Source organism: Oncorhynchus mykiss, chromosome 2, assembly GCF_057628025.1.
Source record: "Oncorhynchus mykiss isolate SJ-2025 chromosome 2, ASM5762802v1, whole genome shotgun sequence".
Taxonomy (NCBI): Eukaryota; Metazoa; Chordata; class Actinopteri; order Salmoniformes; family Salmonidae; genus Oncorhynchus; species Oncorhynchus mykiss.
Genome location: NC_143023.1, coordinates 4,100,001 through 4,119,603, shown reverse-complemented (window position 1 = coordinate 4,119,603; position 19,603 = coordinate 4,100,001). Strand labels below are relative to the sequence as shown.

At 43.2% G+C, this 19,603-nt stretch overlaps 1 protein-coding gene across 2 annotated transcripts in view; it reads left to right on the top strand.

Moving 5' to 3' along the window:
- LOC149984763 (threonylcarbamoyladenosine tRNA methylthiotransferase-like) overlaps positions 1-19,603 on the top strand; it is a 711,253-nt gene that overhangs the window by 401,174 nt on the left and 290,476 nt on the right. For both annotated transcript variants that reach the window (XM_090216175.1, XM_090216176.1), the window contains one exon: positions 12,238-12,383. In XM_090216175.1, coding sequence (XP_090072301.1) covers positions 12,238-12,383 — 146 coding nt within the window. The remainder of the gene's footprint in view (positions 1-12,237; positions 12,384-19,603) is intronic.

Below are 19,603 nucleotides of genomic sequence, written 5' to 3'. Positions count from 1 at the left end.
ACAGACCATAATATAACATTATAATACTACATCTACCCAGCCAGACAGACCATAATATAACATTATAATACTACATCTACCCAGCCAGACCATAATATAACATTATAATACTACATCTACCCAGCCAGACCATAATATAACATTATAATACTACATCTACCCAGCCAGACCATAATATAACATTATAATACTACATCTACCCAGCCAGACCATAATATAACATTATAATACTACATCTACCCAGCCAGACCATAATATAACATTATAATACTACATCTACCCAGCCAGACCATAATATAACATTATAATACTACATCTACCCAGCCAGACCATAATATAACATTATAATACTTCATCTACCCAGCCAGACCATAATATAACATTATAATACTACATCTACCCAGCCAGACCATAATATAACATTATAATACTACATCTACCCAGCCAGACCATAATATAACATTATAATACTACATCTACCCAGCCAGACCATAATATAACATTATAATACTACATCTACCCAGCCAGACCATAATATAACATTATAATACTACATCTACCCAGCCAGACCATAATATAACATTATAATACTACATCTACCAGCCAGACAGACCATAATATAACATTATAATACTACATCTACCCAGCCAGACCATAATATAACATTATAATACTACATCTACCCAGCCAGACCATAATATAACATTATAATACTACATCTACCCAGCCAGACCATAATATAACATTATAACACTACATCTACCCAGCCAGCCAGACCATAATATAACATTATAATACTACGTCTACCCAGCCAACCAGACCATAATATAACATTATAATACTACATCTACCCAGCCAGACCATAATATAACATTATAACACTACATCTACCCAGCCAGACCATAATATAACATTATAATACTACATCTACCCAGCCAGACCATAATATAACATTATAATACTACATCTACCCAGCCAGACCATGATATAACATTATAATACTACATCTACCCAGCCAGACCATAATATAACATTATAATACTACATCTACCCAGCCAACCAGACCATAATATAACATTATAACACTACATCTACCCAGCCAGACCATAATATAACATTATAATACTACATCTACCCAGCCAGACCATAATATAACATTATAATACTACATCTACCCAGCCAGACCATAATATAACATTATAATACTACATCTACCAGCCAGACCATAATATAACATTATAATACTACATCTACCCACCCAACCAGACCATAATATAACATTATAATACTACATCTACCCAGCCAGACCATAATATAACATTATAATACTACATCTACCCAGCCAGACCATAATATAACATTATAATACTACATCTACCCACCCAACCAGACCATAATATAACATTATAACACTACATCTACCCAGCCAGACCATAATATAACATTATAATACTACATCTACCCAGCCAGACCATAATATAACATTATAATACTACATCTACCCAGCCAGACCATAATATAACATTATAGTACTACATCTACCCAGCCAGACCATAATATAACATTATAATACTACATCTACCCAGCCAGACCATAATATAACATTATAATACTACATCTACCCAGCCAGACCATAATACTACATCTACCCAGCCAGACCATAATATAACATTATAATACTACATCTACCCAGCCAGACCATAATATAACATTATAATACTACATCTACCCAGCCAGACCATAATATAACATTATAATACTACATCTACCCAGCCAGACAGACCATAATATAACATTATAATACTACATCTACCCAGCCAGACCATAATATAACATTATAATACTACATCTACCCAGCCAGCCAGACCATAATATAACATTATAATACTACATCTACCCAGCCAGCCAGACCATAATATAACATTATAATTCTACATCTACCCAGCCAGACCATAATATAACATTATAATACTACCTCTACCCAGCCAGACCATAATATAACATTATAATACTACATCTACCCAGCCAGACCATAATATACCATTATAATACTACATCTACCCAGCCAGACCATAATATAACATTATAATACTACATCTACCCAGCCAGACAGACCATAATATAACATTATAATACTACATCTACCCAGCCAGACCATAATATAACATTATAATACTACATCTACCCAGCCAGACCATAATATAACATTATAATACTACATCTACCCAGCCAGACCATAATATAACATTATAATACTACATCTACCCAGCCAGACCATAATATAACATTATAATACTACATCTACCCAGCCAGACCATAATATAACATTATAATACTACATCTACCCAGCCAGACCATAATATAACATTATAATACTACATCTACCCAGCCAGACCATAATATAACATTATAATGCTACATCTACCCAGCCAGACCATAATATAACATTATAATACTACATCTACCCAGCCAGCCAGACCATAATATAACATTATAATACTACATCTACCCAGCCAGACCATAATATAACATTATAATACTACATCTACCCAGCCAGACCATAATATAACATTATAATACTACATCTACCCAGCCAGACCATAATATAACATTATAATACTACATCTACCCAGCCAGACCATAATATAACATTATAATACTACATCTACCCAGCCAGACCATAATATAACATTATAATGCTACATCTACCCAGCCAGACCATAATATAACATTATAATACTACATCTACCCAGCCAGCCAGACCATAATATAACATTATAATACTACATCTACCCAGCCAGCCCATAATATAACATTATAATACTACATCTACCCAGCCAGACCATAATATAACATTATAATACTACATCTACCCAGCCAGACCATAATATAACATTATAATACTACATCTACCCAGCCAGACCATAATATAACATTATAATACTACATCTACCCAGCCAGACCATAATATAACATTATAATACTACATCTACCCAGCCAGACCATAATATAACATTATAATGCTACATCTACCCAGCCAGACCATAATATAACATTATAATACTACATCTACCCAGCCAGACCATAATATAACATTATAATACTACATCTACCCAGCCAGACCATAATATAACATTATAATACTACATCTACCCAGCCAGACCATAATATAACATTATAATACTACATCTACCCAGCCAGACCATAATATAACATTATACTACTACATCTACCCAGCCAGACCATAATATAACATTATAATACTACATCTACCCAGCCAGACCATAATATAACATTATAATACTACATCTACCCAGCCAGACAGACCATAATATAACATTATAATACTACATCTACCCAGCCAGACCATAATATAACATTATAATACTACATCTACCCAGCCAGCCAGACCATAATATAACATTATAATACTACATCTACCCAGCCAGCCAGACCATAATATAACATTATAATTCTACATCTACCCAGCCAGACCATAATATAACATTATAATACTACCTCTACCCAGCCAGACCATAATATAACATTATAATACTACATCTACCCAGCCAGACCATAATATACCATTATAATACTACATCTACCCAGCCAGACCATAATATAACATTATAATACTACATCTACCCAGCCAGACAGACCATAATATAACATTATAATACTACATCTACCCAGCCAGACCATAATATAACATTATAATACTACATCTACCCAGCCAGACCATAATATAACATTATAATACTACATCTACCCAGCCAGACCATAATATAACATTATAATACTACATCTACCCAGCCAGACCATAATATAACATTATAATACTACATCTACCCAGCCAGACCATAATATAACATTATAATACTACATCTACCCAGCCAGACCATAATATAACATTATAATGCTACATCTACCCAGCCAGACCATAATATAACATTATAATACTACATCTACCCAGCCAGCCAGACCATAATATAACATTATAATACTACATCTACCCAGCCAGCCCATAATATAACATTATAATACTACATCTACCCAGCCAGACCATAATATAACATTATAATACTACATCTACCCAGCCAGACCATAATATAACATTATAATACTACATCTACCCAGCCAGACCATAATATAACATTATAATACTACATCTACCCAGCCAGACCATAATATAACATTATAATACTACATCTACCCAGCCAGACCATAATATAACATTATAATGCTACATCTACCCAGCCAGACCATAATATAACATTATAATACTACATCTACCCAGCCAGACCATAATATAACATTATAATACTACATCTACCCAGCCAGACCATAATATAACATTATAATACTACATCTACCCAGCCAGACCATAATATAACATTATAATACTACATCTACCCAGCCAGACCATAATATAACATTATACTACTACATCTACCCAGCCAGACCATAATATAACATTATAATACTACATCTACCCAGCCAGACCATAATATAACATTATAATACTACATCTACCCAGCCAGACCATAATATAACATTATAATACTACATCTACCCAGCCAGACCATAATATAACATTATAATACTACATCTACCCAGCCAGCCCATAATATAACATTATAATACTACATCTACCCAGCCAGACCATAATATAACATTATAATACTACATCTACCCAGCCAGACCATAATATAACATTATAATACTACATCTACCCAGCCAGACCATAATATAACATTATAATACTACATCTACCCAGCCAGACAGACCATAATATAACATTATAATACTACATCTACCCAGCCAGACCATAATATAACATTATAATACTACATCTACCCAGCCAGACCATAATATAACATTATAATACTACATCTACCCAGCCAGACCATAATATAACATTATAATACTACATCTACCCAGCCAGCCAGACCATAATATAACATTATAATACTACATCTACCCAGCCAGACCATAATATAACATTATAGTACTACATCTACCCAGCCAGCCCATAATATAACATTATAATACTACATCTACCCAGCCAGACCATAATATAACATTATAATACTACATCTACCCAGCCAGACCATAATATAACATTATAATACTACATCTACCCAGCCAGACCATAATATAACATTATAACACTACATCTACCCAGCCAGACCATAATATAACATTATAATACTACATCTACCAGCCAGACCATAATATAACATTATAATACTACATCTACCCAGCCAGACCATAATATAACATTATAATACTACATCTACCCAGCCAGCCCATAATATAACATTATAATACTACATCTACCAGCCAGACCATAATATAACATTATAATACTACATCTACCCAGCCAGACCATAATATAACATTATAATACTACATCTACCCAGCCAGACCATAATATAACATTATAATACCACATCTACCCAGCCAGACCATAATATAACATTATAATACTACATCTACCCAGCCAGACCATAATATAACATTATAATACTACATCTACCCAGCCAGACCATAATATAACATTATAATGCTACATCTACCCAGCCAGACCATAATATAACATTATAATACTACATCTACCAGCCAGACCATAATATAACATTATAATACTACATCTACCCAGCCAGACCATAATATAACATTATAATACTACATCTACCCAGCCAGACCATAATATAACATTATAATACTACATCTACCCAGCCAACCAGACCATAATATAACATTATAATACTACATCTACCCAGCCAGACCATAATATAACATTATAATACTACATCTACCCAGCCAGACCATAATATAACATTATAATACTACATCTACCCAACCAGCCAGCCCATAATATAACATTATAATACTACATCTACCCAGCCAGACCATAATATAACATTATAATACTACATCTACCCAGCCAGCCAGCCCATAATATAACATTATAATACTACATCTACCCAGCCAGACCATAATATAACATTATAATACTACATCTACCCAGCCAGACCATAATATAACATTATAACACTACATCTACCCAGCCAGACCATAATATAACATTATAATACTACATCTACCCAGCCAGACCATAATATAACATTATAACACTACATCTACCCAGCCAGACCATAATATAACATTATAATACTACATCTACCCAGCCAGACCATAATATAACATTATAATACTACATCTACCCAGCCAGACCATAATATAACATTATAATACTACATCTACCCAGCCAGACCATAATATAACATTATAATACTACATCTACCCAGCCAGACCATAATATAACATTATAATACCACATCTACCCAGCCAGACCATAATATAACATTATAATACTACATCTACCCAGCCAGACCATAATATAACATTATAATACTACATCTACCCAGCCAGACCATAATATAACATTATAATACCACATCTACCCAGCCAGACCATAATATAACATTATAATACTACATCTACCAGCCAGACCATAATATAACATTATAATACTACATCTACCCAGCCAGACCATAATATAACATTATAATACTACATCTACCCAGCCAGACCATAATATAACATTATAATACTACATCTACCCAGCCAGACCATAATATAACATTATAATACTACATCTACCAGCCAGACCATAATATAACATTATAATACTACATCTACCCAGCCAGACCATAATATAACATTATAATACTAGACAGCTGGCCAGTCTGCCTCTCAATGGAAATACACTCATTTAATCTCACTGATCAGCTTACATCTGCACTGCAAGAATGGAATGATGAGATGGCTGAGTCCTATTGGTCGGGATAGCAAGCAGATACAGGAGATATCAATATATAATGACATTCACAAGCTGTAATACATTCCTAATATGGTCATATAGCCCCAGACAGTTGTTGCTGTGTATTAGTTGTGTTATAATAAGGTAATACGTAAACTAAAACATTTCAAAATGGGGAAAATGTGTTTCATTGCTGAATGTGGAATGAAAGAGCTACAGTGGATTTATCTGTGTCCCGGTGGGACTGTGAATCTGTGTTATTTTGGATAATTGCTGTTTTCTTTGGATGGTGTCGGTGTGTTGGCTCTCTAGTCCATGAAAAACACACCCACTGTGTCAGCCATGAAGAGCCACTATGGGGATGTTTCAATGGAAAAGGGCCTCTTGAGCCAACTGTTCTAAAGTAGACTGGTGAGATAGAAGATAGAGAGAGAGAGAGAGGCTATAGAGATCAGAACAGGACCTATAGAGGCTATAGAGATCAGAACAGGACCTATAGAGGCTATAGAGATCAGGACAGGACCTATAGAGGCTATAGAGATCAGGACAGGACCTATAGAGGCTATAGAGATCAGAACATGACCTATAGAGGCTATATAGATCAGAACAGGACCTATAGAGGCTATAGAGATCAGGACAGGACCTATAGAGGCTATAGAGATCAGAACATGACCTATAGAGATCAGAACATGACCTATAGAGATCAGAACATGACCTATAGAGATCAGAACAGGACCTATAGAGACTATAGAGATCAGGACAGTCAGTCTGGAACTGGAAACAGCACCTATAGAGACTATAAAGATCAGAACAGGACCTATAGAGGCTATAGAGATCAGAACAGGACCTATAGAGGCTATAGAGATCAGAACAGTCAGTCTGGGACTGGAAACAGGACCTATAGAGACCATAGAGATCAGAACAGGACCTATAGAGATCAGAACAGGACCTATAGAGGCTATAGAGATCAGAACAGGGCCTATAGAGGCTATAGAGATCAGAACAGTCAGTCTGGGACTGGAAACAGGACCTATAGAGACTATAGAGATCAGAACAGGGCTATAGAGGCTGTAGAGATCAGAACAGGACCTATAGAGGCTATAGAGATCAGAACAGTCAGTCTGGAACTGGAAACAGGACCTATAGAGGTAGAGACTGGGGAGATCAGAACAGTCAGTAAACAGGACCTGTAATCGCTGTCGAAGGTGCTTCAACAAAGTACTGTGCTTTGTGCTGCTACTTTGAGCCTCTCTCTGCTACGTTGAGCCTCTCTCTGCTACGTTGAGCCTCTCTCTGCTACGTTGACCCTCTCTCTGCTACGTTGAGCCTCTCTCTGCTACTTTGAGCCTCTCTCTGCTACGTTGAGCCTCTCTCTGCTACGTTGAGCCTCTCTCTGCTACGTTGAGTCTCTCTCTGCTACGTTGAGCCTCTCTCTGCTACGTTGACCCTCTCTCTGCTACGTTGAGCCTCTCTCTGCTACGTTGACCCTCTCTCTGCTACGTTGAGCCTCTCTCTGCTACGTTGAGCCTCTCTCTGCTACGTTGACCCTCTCTCTGCTACGTTGAGCCTCTCTCTGCTACGTTGAGCCTCTCTCTGCTACGTTGAGCCTCTCTCTGCTACGTTGAGCCTCTCTCTGCTACGTTGAGCCTCTCTCTGCTACGTTGAGCCTCTCTCTGCTATGTTGAGTCTCTCTCTGCTACGTGTGTGTGTGTGTGTTTTACATGGTTGAGGCCCTTAGGTACAGACAGGTTGCCAGGAGACATGACAGGAGTGTTTGTGTGTGTGTGTGTGTGTGTGTGTGTGTGTGTGTGTGTGTGTGTGTGTGTTTTACATGGTTGAGGCCCTTAGGTACAGACAGGTTGCCAGGAGACATGACAGTAAGTTCACATCGGCTGTGTGAAGTGACATCGAGACACCAGACAGTCTCTCACTTCTCTCACGCCTTCCACTTACCATTCAGCGCTACCCCACTCACTACCCACAATCCACCTCTTTCTGGTGTGACATGCACACACCCGCATGCACATGTGTGTGTACACACACACACACACACACACACTAATTAGTTTGGGATACTGTGCATTTCCCAGTATGTTCCTGGTTGCTTCATTAATCAACTGGTATTCTAATTAAGGATTTTAGTTTTGACCCCCTCTAATGGTTACCCCATGTGGTGAGGTACCAGTGAGACGACTATCTAGGCTGGAGGGGGGCGGGGGGGGCTCGGGACAATAGCTTTTAATTGTGAAGACGGAACTTGATCGCAATCAACCAACATCTTCATTTGAAGAAATCATTTCATCAATCGTTTGTTTCCTCCTCCTCTTCGTCGTCGTCCTCCTCCTCCTCCTCTCTCATAGTGATTAGACATTCGGCAATGATATGATGATAATAGGTGTGATTATACAGCTCTGTCTGTAGTCTAGTCATCTGTAGTAGTCCTGGTAGTGTCAAGCCTGACTGTTATTCTGTATATAGTACCACATCTCCCTGACTGTTATTCTGTATATAATACCACATCTCCCTGACTGTTATTCTGTATATAGTACCACATCTCCCTAACTGTTATTCTGTATATAGTACCACATCTCCCTAACTGTTATTCTGTATATAGTACCACATCTCCCTAACTGTTATTCTGTATATAATACCACATCTCCCTGACTGTTATTCTGTATATAGTACCACATCTCCCTAACTGTTATTCTGTATATAGTACCACATCTCCCTAACTGTTATTCTGTATATAGTACCACATCTCCCTGACTGTTATTCTGTATATAGTACCACATCTCCCTGACTGTTATTCTGTATATAGTACCACATCTCCCTGTCTGTTATTCTGTATATAGTACCACATCTCCCTGACTGTTATTCTGTATATAATACCACATCTCCCTGTATGTTATTATGTATATAGTACCACATCTCCCTGACTGTTATTCTGTATATAGTACCACATCTCCCTGTCAAGCCTGACTGTTATTCTGTATATAGTACCACATCTCCCTGTCTGTTATTATGTATATAGTACCACATCTCCCTGACTGTTATTCTGTATATAGTACCACATCTCCCTGTCAAGCCTGACTGTTATTCTGTATATAGTACCACATCTCCCTGTCTGTTATTCTGTATATAGTACCACATCTCCCTGACTGTTATCCTGTATATAATACCACATATCCCTGTCAAGCCTGACTGTTATTCTGTAATATAATACCACATCTCCCTGACTGTTATCCTGTATATAATACCACATCTCCCTGTCAAGCCTGACTGTTATTCTGTAATATAATACCACATCTCTTATTATGTGATGAAGCTGGGGATAGGAGAGAGAGAGAGGGGAATCCATACCAGATGTAGAGCAGAGCTCCTTAAACAAGCTCCCTTCACCATGGGTCAGAGAAGAGCTGCCCAAACAAGCCCGCCTCACCACAGGACAGAGCATAGCTTCCTAAACAAGCCCCTTCACCACAGGACAGAGCATAGCTCCCTAAACAAGCCCCTTCACCACAGGACAGAGCAGAGCTCCCTAAACAAGCCCCTTCACCACAGGACAGAGCATAGCTCCCTAAACAACCCCTTCGCCACAGGACAGAGCAGAGCTCCCTAAACAAGCCCCTTCACCACAGGACAGAGCAGAGCTCCCTAAACAAGCCCCTTCACCACAGGACAGAGCAGAGCTCCTTAAACAAGCCCCCTTCACCACAGGACAGAGCAGAGCTCCCTAAACAAGCCCCTTCACCACAGGACAGAGCAGAGCTCCTTAAACAAGCCCCCTTCACCACAGGACAGAGCAGAGCTCCCTAAACAAGCCCCTTCACCACAGGACAGAGCAGAGCTCCCTAAACAAGCCCCTTCACCACAGGACAGAGCTCCCTAAACAATCCCCTTCAACACAGGAAAGAGCTCCCTAAACAAGCCCCTTCACCACAGGACAGAGCTCCCTAAACAATCCCCTTCAACACAGGACAGAGCAGAGCTCCTTAAACAAGCCCCCTTCACCACAGGACAGAGCAGAGCTCCCTAAACAAGCCCCTTCACCACAGGACAGAGCAGAGCTCCTTAAACAAGCCCCCTTCACCACAGGACAGAGCAGAGCTCCCTAAACAAGCCCCTTCACCACAGGACAGAGCAGAGCTCCCTAAACAAGCCCCTTCACCACAGGACAGAGCTCCCTAAACAATCCCCTTCAACACAGGAAAGAGCTCCCTAAACAAGCCCCTTCACCACAGGACAGAGCTCCCTAAACAAGCCCCCTTCACCACAGGACAGAGCAGAGCTCCCTAAACAAGCCCCTTCACCACAGGACAGAGCAGAGCTCCTTAAACAAGCCCCCTTCACCACAGGACAGAGCAGAGCTCCCTAAACAAGCCCCTTCACCACAGGACAGAGCAGAGCTCCCTAAACAAGCCCCTTCAACACAGGACAGAGCAGAGCTCCTTAAACAAGCCCCCTTCACCACAGGACAGAGCAGAGCTCCCTAAACAAGCCCCTTCACCACAGGACAGAGCAGAGCTCCTTAAACAAGCCCCCTTCACCACAGGACAGAGCAGAGCTCCCTAAACAAGCCCCTTCACCACAGGACAGAGCAGAGCTCCCTAAACAAGCCCCTTCACCACAGGACAGAGCTCCCTAAACAATCCCCTTCAACACAGGAAAGAGCTCCCTAAACAAGCCCCTTCACCACAGGACAGAGCAGAGCTCCCTAAACAAGCCTCTTCAACACAGGACAGAGCTCCCTAAACAGTGTTGTAACCATGTGCAAATATTTAAAGTGGGCGGCAGGGTAGCCTAGTGGTTAGAGTGTAGGGACGGCAGGTAGCCTAGTGGTTAGAGTGTAGGGACGGCAGGGTAGCCTAGTGGTTAGAGTGTAGGGGCGGCAGGGTAGCCTAGTGGTTAGAGTGTAGGGACGGCAGGTAGCCTAGTGGTTAGAGTGTAGGAACGGCAGGTAGCCTAGTGGTTAGAGTGTAGGGACGGCAGGTAGCCTAGTGGTTTGAGTGTAGGGACGGCAGGTAGCCTAGTGGTTAGAGTGTAGGGACGGCAGGGTAGCCTAGTGGATAGAGCGTTGGACTAGTAACCGGAAGGTTGCAAGTTCAAACCCCCGAGCTGACAAGGTACAAATCTGTCGTTCTGCCCCTGAACAGGCAGTTAACCCACTGTTCCCTGGTCGTCATTGAAAGTAAGAATTTGTTCTTAACTGACTTGCCTGGTTAAATAAAGGTTAGATAAATAAAAAGTAGAAAAGGGAAAATAAATAAACATAAATATGGGTTGTATTACAATGGTGTTGCTGCTGTGATGTCACACTGTGGTATTTCACCCAGTAGGGTGAAAAATGATTTGTGGGTCTGTGTAATCTCTTTCTCTCATCTATCCATCTCTACCGTATCTCCTAACAGGAGATGTCTAAGATCCTGAACCATCCTCGTGTGTATGCCTTTCTCCATGTCCCGGTGCAGTCTGCCTCCGACAGTGTCCTGATGGATATGAAGAGGGAGTACTGCGCTGACGACTTCAGGCGCGTCGCTGACTTCCTGAAAGACAAGTAAGTCTCTGCTGTGGAAAGATGGAGGGATCAGGTTTAAATATACCAATACTATACTCACTAAAGACCAGGGGGTTTAGCAAGGCTCTGTTGGCTAGTAGCCTGATGTATCCTCTTTCACTCTCTCTCTCTCTCTCTCTCTTTGGTTCTCTCTCTATCTCTCGCTCTCTCTCTCTCTCTCTCTCTCTCTCTCTCTCTCTCTCTCTCTCTCTCTCTCTCTCTCTCTCTCTCTCTCTCTCTCTCTCTCTCTCTCTCTCTCTCTCTCTCTCTCTCTCTCTCTCTCTCTCTCTCTCTCTCTCTCTCTCTCTCTCTCTCTCTCTCTCTCTCTCTCTCAATTCAAGGGCTTTATTGGCATGGGTAACATGTGTTAACATTGCCAAAGCAAGTGAGGTAGATAATATACAAAAGTGAAACAAACAATAAAAATTAACAGTAGACATTACACATACAGAGGTTTCAAAACAGTAAAGACATTACAAATGTCATATTATATATATATATATATATATACAGTGTTGTAACAATGTACAAATGGTTAAAGTACACAAGGGAAAATAAATAAGCATAAATATGGGTTGTATTTACAATGGTGTTTGTTCTTCACTGGTTGCCCTTTTCACGTGGCAACAGGTCACAAATATTGCAGCTGTGATGGCACACTGTGGAATTTCACCCAGTAGATATGGGAGTTTTTCAAAATTGGATTTGTTTTCGAATTCTTTGTGGATCTGTGTAATCTGAGGGAAATATTTCTCTCTAATATGGTCATACATTTGGCAGGAGGTTAGGAAGTGCAGCTCAGTTTCCACCTCATTTTGTGGGCAGTGAGCACATAGCCTGTCTTCTCTTGAGAGCCATGTCTGCCTACGGCGGCCTTTCTCAATAGCAAGGCTATGCTCACTGAGTCTGTACATAGTCAAAGCTTTCCTTAAGTTTGGGTCAGTCACAGTGGTCAGGTATTCTGCCACTGTGTATTCTCTGTTTAGGGCCAAATAGCATTCTAGTTTGCTCTGTTTTTTTGTTAATTCTTTCCAATGTGTCAAGTAATTATCTTTTTGTTTTCTCATGATTTGGTTGGGTCTAATTGTGCTGTTGTCCTGGGGCTCTGTGGGGTGTGTTTGTGTTTGTGAACAGAGCCCCAGGACCAGCTTGCTTAGGGGACTCTTCTCCAGGTTCATCTCTCTGTAGGTGATGGCTTTGTTATGGAAGGTTTGTGAATCACTTCCTTTTAGGTGGTTGTAGAATTTAACAGCTCTTTTCTGGATTTTGATAATTAGTGGGTATCGGCCTAATTCTGCTCTGCATGCATTATTTGGTGTTCTACGTTGTACACGGAGGATATTTTTGCAGAATTCTGCGTGCAGAGTCTCAATTTGGTGTTTGTCCCGTTTTGTGAAGTCTTGGTTGGTGAGCGGACCCCAGACCTCACAACCATGAAGGGCAATGGGCTCTATGACTGATTCAAGTATTTTTAGCCAAATCCTAATTGGTATGTTGAAATTTATGTTCCTTTTGATGGCATAGAATGCCCTTCTTGTCTCTCAGATCGTTCACAGCTTTGTGGAAGTTACCTGTGGCGCTGATGTTTAGGCCATCCCCCCCCCCCCCCTCTCTCTCTCTCTGTCTCGCTCTCTGTCTATGTCTGTCTCTCTCTCTCTCCTCTCTCTCTGTATCCCTCTCGCTCTCTCTTCCTCTCTTCTCGCTCTCTCTCCTCACCCTCGTGTGTCCTCACACCGTCCTCTCCCCTCGAGTGTCCTCTCACCATCCTCTACCCTCGAGTGTCCTCTCACCATCCTCTACCCTCGAGTGTCCTCACACCGTCCTATCCCCTCGAGTGTCCTCACACCGTCCTCTCCCCTAGTGTCCTCACACCGTCCTCTCCCCTAGTGTCCTCACACCGTCCTCTCCCCTAGAGTGTCATCACACCGTCCTCTCCCCTCGAGTGTCCTCACACCGTCCTATCCCCTCGAGTGTCCTCACACCGTCCTCTCCCCTAGTGTCCTCACACCGTCCTCTCCCCTAGTGTCCTCACACCGTCCTCTCCCCTCGAGTGTCCTCACACCGTCCTCTCCCCTCATGTGTCCTCACACCGTTCTCTCCCCTCGAGTGTCCTCACACCGTCCTCTCCCCTCGAGTGTCCTCACACCATCATCTACCCTCGAGTGTCCTCACACCGTCCTCTCCCCTCGTATGTCCTCACACCATCCTCTCCCCTAGAGTGTCCTCACACCATCCTCTCCCCTTGTGTGTCCTCACACCGTCCTCTCCCCTCGTGTGTCCTCACACCTAGAGTGTCCTCACACGTCCTCTCCCCTCGTGTGTCCTCACACCGTCCTCTCCCCTTGTGTGTCCTCACACCGTCCTCTCCCCTAGAGTGTCCTCACACCGTCCTCTCCCCTCGTGTGTCCTCACACCGTCCTCTCCCCTCGTGTGTCCTCACACCTAGTGTCTTCACACGTCCTCTCCCCTCGTGTGTCCTCACACCGTCCTCTCCCCTCGTGTGTCCTCACACCTAGAGTGTCCTCACACCGTCCTCTACCCTTGTGTGTCCTCACACCTTCCTCTCCCCTCCAGTGTCCTCACACCGTCCTCTCCCCTCCAGTGTCCTCACACCGTCCTCTCCCCTCCAGTGTCCTCACACCGTCCTCTCCCCTCCAGTGTCCTCACACCGTCCTCTCCCCTCCAGTGTCCTCACACCGTCCTCTCCCCTCCAGTGTCCTCACGCCGTCCTCTCCCCTCCAGTGTCCTCACACCGTCCTCTCCCCTCGTGTGTCCTGCCTGGCTGAAAGACAGTTTCCTTTCCATGGTTATAGTGTGAGTACCCACATTACTCCACAGACATGTAGATGGTATTATAGCCTGGGTGACAGACATGTATATGGTAATATAGCATGGCTCACAGACATGTAGATGGTATTATAGCCTGGGTCACAGACATGTAGATGGTATTATAGCCTGGCTCACAGACATGTAGATGGTATTATAGCCTGGGTGACAGACATGTAGATGGTATTATAGCATGGCTCACAGACATGTAGATGGTATTATAGCCTGGGTGACAGACATGTAGATGGTATTATAGCCTGGGTCACAGACATGTAGATGGTATTATAGCATGGCTCACAGACATGTAGATGGTATTATAGCCTGGGTCACAGACATGTAGATGGTATTATAGCCTGGGTGACAGACATGTAGATGGTATTATAGCCTGGGTGACAGACATGTAGATGGTATTATAGCCTGGCTCACAGACATGTAGATGGTATTATAGCCTGGGTGACAGACATGTAGATGGTATTATAGCCTGGCTCACAGACATGTAGATGGTATTATAGCCTGGGTGACAGACATGTAGATGGTATTATAGCCTGGGTGACAGACATGTAGATGGTATTATAGCCTGGGTGACAGACATGTAGATGGTATTATAGCCTGGCTCACAGACATGTAGATGGTATTATAGCCTGGGTGACAGACATGTAGATGGTATTATAGCCTGGGTGACAGACATGTAGATGGTATTATAGCCTGGGTCACAGACATGTAGATGGTATTATAGCATGGCTCACAGACATGTAGATGGTATTATAGCATGGCTCACAGACATGTAGATGGTATTATAGCCTGGGTCACAGACATGTAGATGGTATTATAGCCTGGGTGACAGACATGTAGATGGTATTATAGCCTGGGTGACAGACATGTAGATGGTATTATAGCCTGGCTCACAGACATGTAGATGGTATTATAGCCTGGCTCACAGACATGTAGATGGTATTATAGCCTGGGTGACAGACATGTAGATGGTATTATAGCCTGGGTGACAGACATGTAGATGGTATTATAGCATGGCTCACAGACATGTAGATGGTATTATAGCATGGCTCACAGACATGTAGATGGTATTATAGCATGGCTCACAGACATGTAGATGGTATTATAGCCTGGCTCACAGACATGTAGATGGTATTATAGCCTGGGTGACAGACATGTAGATGGTATTATAGCATGGCTCACAAACATGTAGATGGTATTATAACCTGGGTCACAGACATGTAGATGGTATTATAGCATGGGTCACAAACATGTAGATGGTATTATAGCCTGGGTCACAGACATGTAGATGGTATTATAGCCTGGGTCACAAACATGTAGATGGTATTATAGCCTGGGTCACAAACATGTAGATGGTATTATAGCCTGGGTGACAGACATGTAGATGGTATTATAGCCTGGGTCACAGACATGTAGATGGTATTATAGCCTGGGTCACAGACATGTAGATGGTATTATAGCATGGGTCACAAACATGTAGATGGTATTATAGCCTGGGTGACAGACATGTAGATGGTATTATAGCCTGGGTCACAGACATGTAGATGGTATTATAGCCTGGGTGACAGACATGTAGATGGTATTATAGCCTGGGTCACAGACATGTAGATGGTATTATAGCCTGGGTGACAGACATGTAGATGGTATTATAGCCTGGGTGACAGACATGTAGATTGTTTCTCTCACAGGCCGCTCTGTTCACCACACTCCTTCCCTAGTTTCTCTCACAGGCCACTCTGTTCACCACACTCCTTCCCTAGTTTCTCTCACAGGCCACTCTGTTCACCACACTCCTTCCCTAGTTTCTCTCACAGGCCACTCTGTTCACCACACTCCTTCCCTAGTTTCTCTCACAGGCCACTCTCTGTTCACCACACTCCTTCCCTAGTTTCTTTCACAGGCCACTCTCTGTTCACCACACTCCTTCCCTAGTTTCTCTCACAGGCCACTCTGTTCACCACACTCCTTCCCTAGTTTCTCTCACAGGCCACTCTGTTCACCACACTCCTTCCCTAGTTTCTCTCACAGGCCACTCTGTTCACCACACTCCTTCCCTAGTTTCTCTCACAGGCCACTCTGTTCACCACACTCCTTCCCTAGTTTCTCTCACAGGCCACGCTCTGTTCACCACACTCCTTCCCTAGTTTCTCTCACAGGCCACTCTGTTCACCACACTCCTTCCCTAGTTTCTCTCACAGGCCACTCTCTGTTCACCACACTCCTTCCCTAGTTTCTCTCACAGGCCACTCTGTTCACCACACTCCTTCCCTAGTTTCTCTCACAGGCCACTCTGTTCACCACACTCCTTCCCTTGTTTCTCTCACAGGCCACTCTGTTCACCACACTCCTTCCCTAGTTTCTCTCACTGGCCACGCTCTGTTCACCACACTCCTTCCCTAGTTTCTCTCACAGGCCACTCTCTGTTCACCACACTCCTTCCCTAGTTTCTCTCACAGGCCACTCTGTTCACCACACTCCTTCCCTAGTTTCTCTCACAGGCCACTCTGTTCACCACACTCCTTCCCTAGTTTCTCTCACAGGCCACTCTGTTCACCACACTCCTTCCCTAGTTTCTCTCACAGGCCACGCTCTGTTCACCACACTCCTTCCCTAGTTTCTCTCACAGGCCACTCTGTTCACCACACTCCTTCCCTAGTTTCTCTCACAGGCCACTCTGTTCACCACACTCCTTCCCTAGTTTCTCTCACAGGCCACTCTGTTCACCACACTCCTTCCCTAGTTTCTCTCACAGGCCACGCTCTGTTCACCACACTCCTTCCCTAGTTTCTCTCACAGGCCACTCTGTTCACCACACTCCTTCCCTAGTTTCTCTCACTGGCCACGCTCTGTTCACCACACTCCTTCCCTAGTTTCTCTCACAGGCCACTCTGTTCACCACACTCCTTCCCTAGTTTCTCTCACAGGCCACTCTGTTCACCACACTCCTTCCCTAGTTTCTCTCACAGGCCACTCTGTTCACCACACTCCTTCCCTAGTTTCTCTCACAGGCCACTCTGTTCACCACACTCCTTCCCTAGTTTCTCTCACAGGCCACTCTGTTCACCACACTCCTTCCCTAGTTTCTCTCACAGGCCACGCTCTGTTCACCACACTCCTTCCCTAGTTTCTCTCACAGGCCACTCTGTTCACCACACTCCTTCCCTAGTTTCTCTCACTGGCCACGCTCTGTTCACCACACTCCTTCCCTGGTTTCCTGCCCTCTGACACTTGTCTCCATGCCTCTCTCACTCTCTTTTCCCTTCTCTATCCATCTCCCTCTCACTCTCATTCCTCCCCGCTCTCCCCCATGTCCCACTGTGTGTCACTCCTCTCCCATCTCATTCCACCGGGGGGGGGGGGTCCAGGTTCATTAACTCTAGCCCCTCCCCTCTCCTTTCTCCTTCCACCGGGGGGGGGGGTCCATGTTCATTAACTCTAGCCCCTCCCCTCTGCCCGTCTGTTGCTTCAAGCTGCAGCCTGGAGATCTCTGTCTGCCTTAATCCACCCAGCCATGACCTAATAGGACCTGACAGACACAAACACTGTCTGTCTCGCTCTCTCTCTCCCTGACAGACACACACACTGTCTGTCTCGCTCTCTCTCTCCCTGACAGACACACACACTGTCTGTCTCGCTCTCTCTCTCCCTGACAGACACACACACTGTCTGTCTCGCTCTCTCTCTCCCTGCCGCTGAGTGTGTGTGTGTTGAAATGAGCTGTCTGCTGGCCTTGATAGGAGGCCACAGGCTGCTAGGATCAGTCTCTGACACCTCTCCATACATTACCCCCCGACCCAGTTCTATACCCCAGTATGACACCTCTACATACATTACCCCAGTCTGACACCTCTCCATACATTACCCCAGTCTGACACCTCTACATACATTACCCCAGTCTGACACCTCTCCATACATTACCCCAGTCTGACACCTCTCCATACATTACCCCAGTCTGACACCTCTACATACATTACCCCAGTCTGACACCTCCCCATACATTACCCAAGTCTGACACCTCTCCATACGTTACCCCAGTCTGACACCTCGCCATACATTACCCCAGTCTGACACCTCTCCATACATTACCCCAGTCTGACACCTCTCCATACATTACCCCAGTCTGACACCTCTCCATACATTACCCCAGTCTGACACCTCTCCATACATTACCCCAGTCTGACACCTCTCCATACATTACCCCAGTCTGACACCTCTACATACATTACCCCCAGCTAGAGAGGGCCCTGGAAGCCGTTCTGGGTTGTATGGAAGGGGGGTGGTTGGTGATGGTATTTATTATGGGATGGAGTAAACCAATTCTACGAGTGTGTAGAGAGCCACATGTATCCTAGGAAACCAATTGGTTTGAGCAAACGATACGT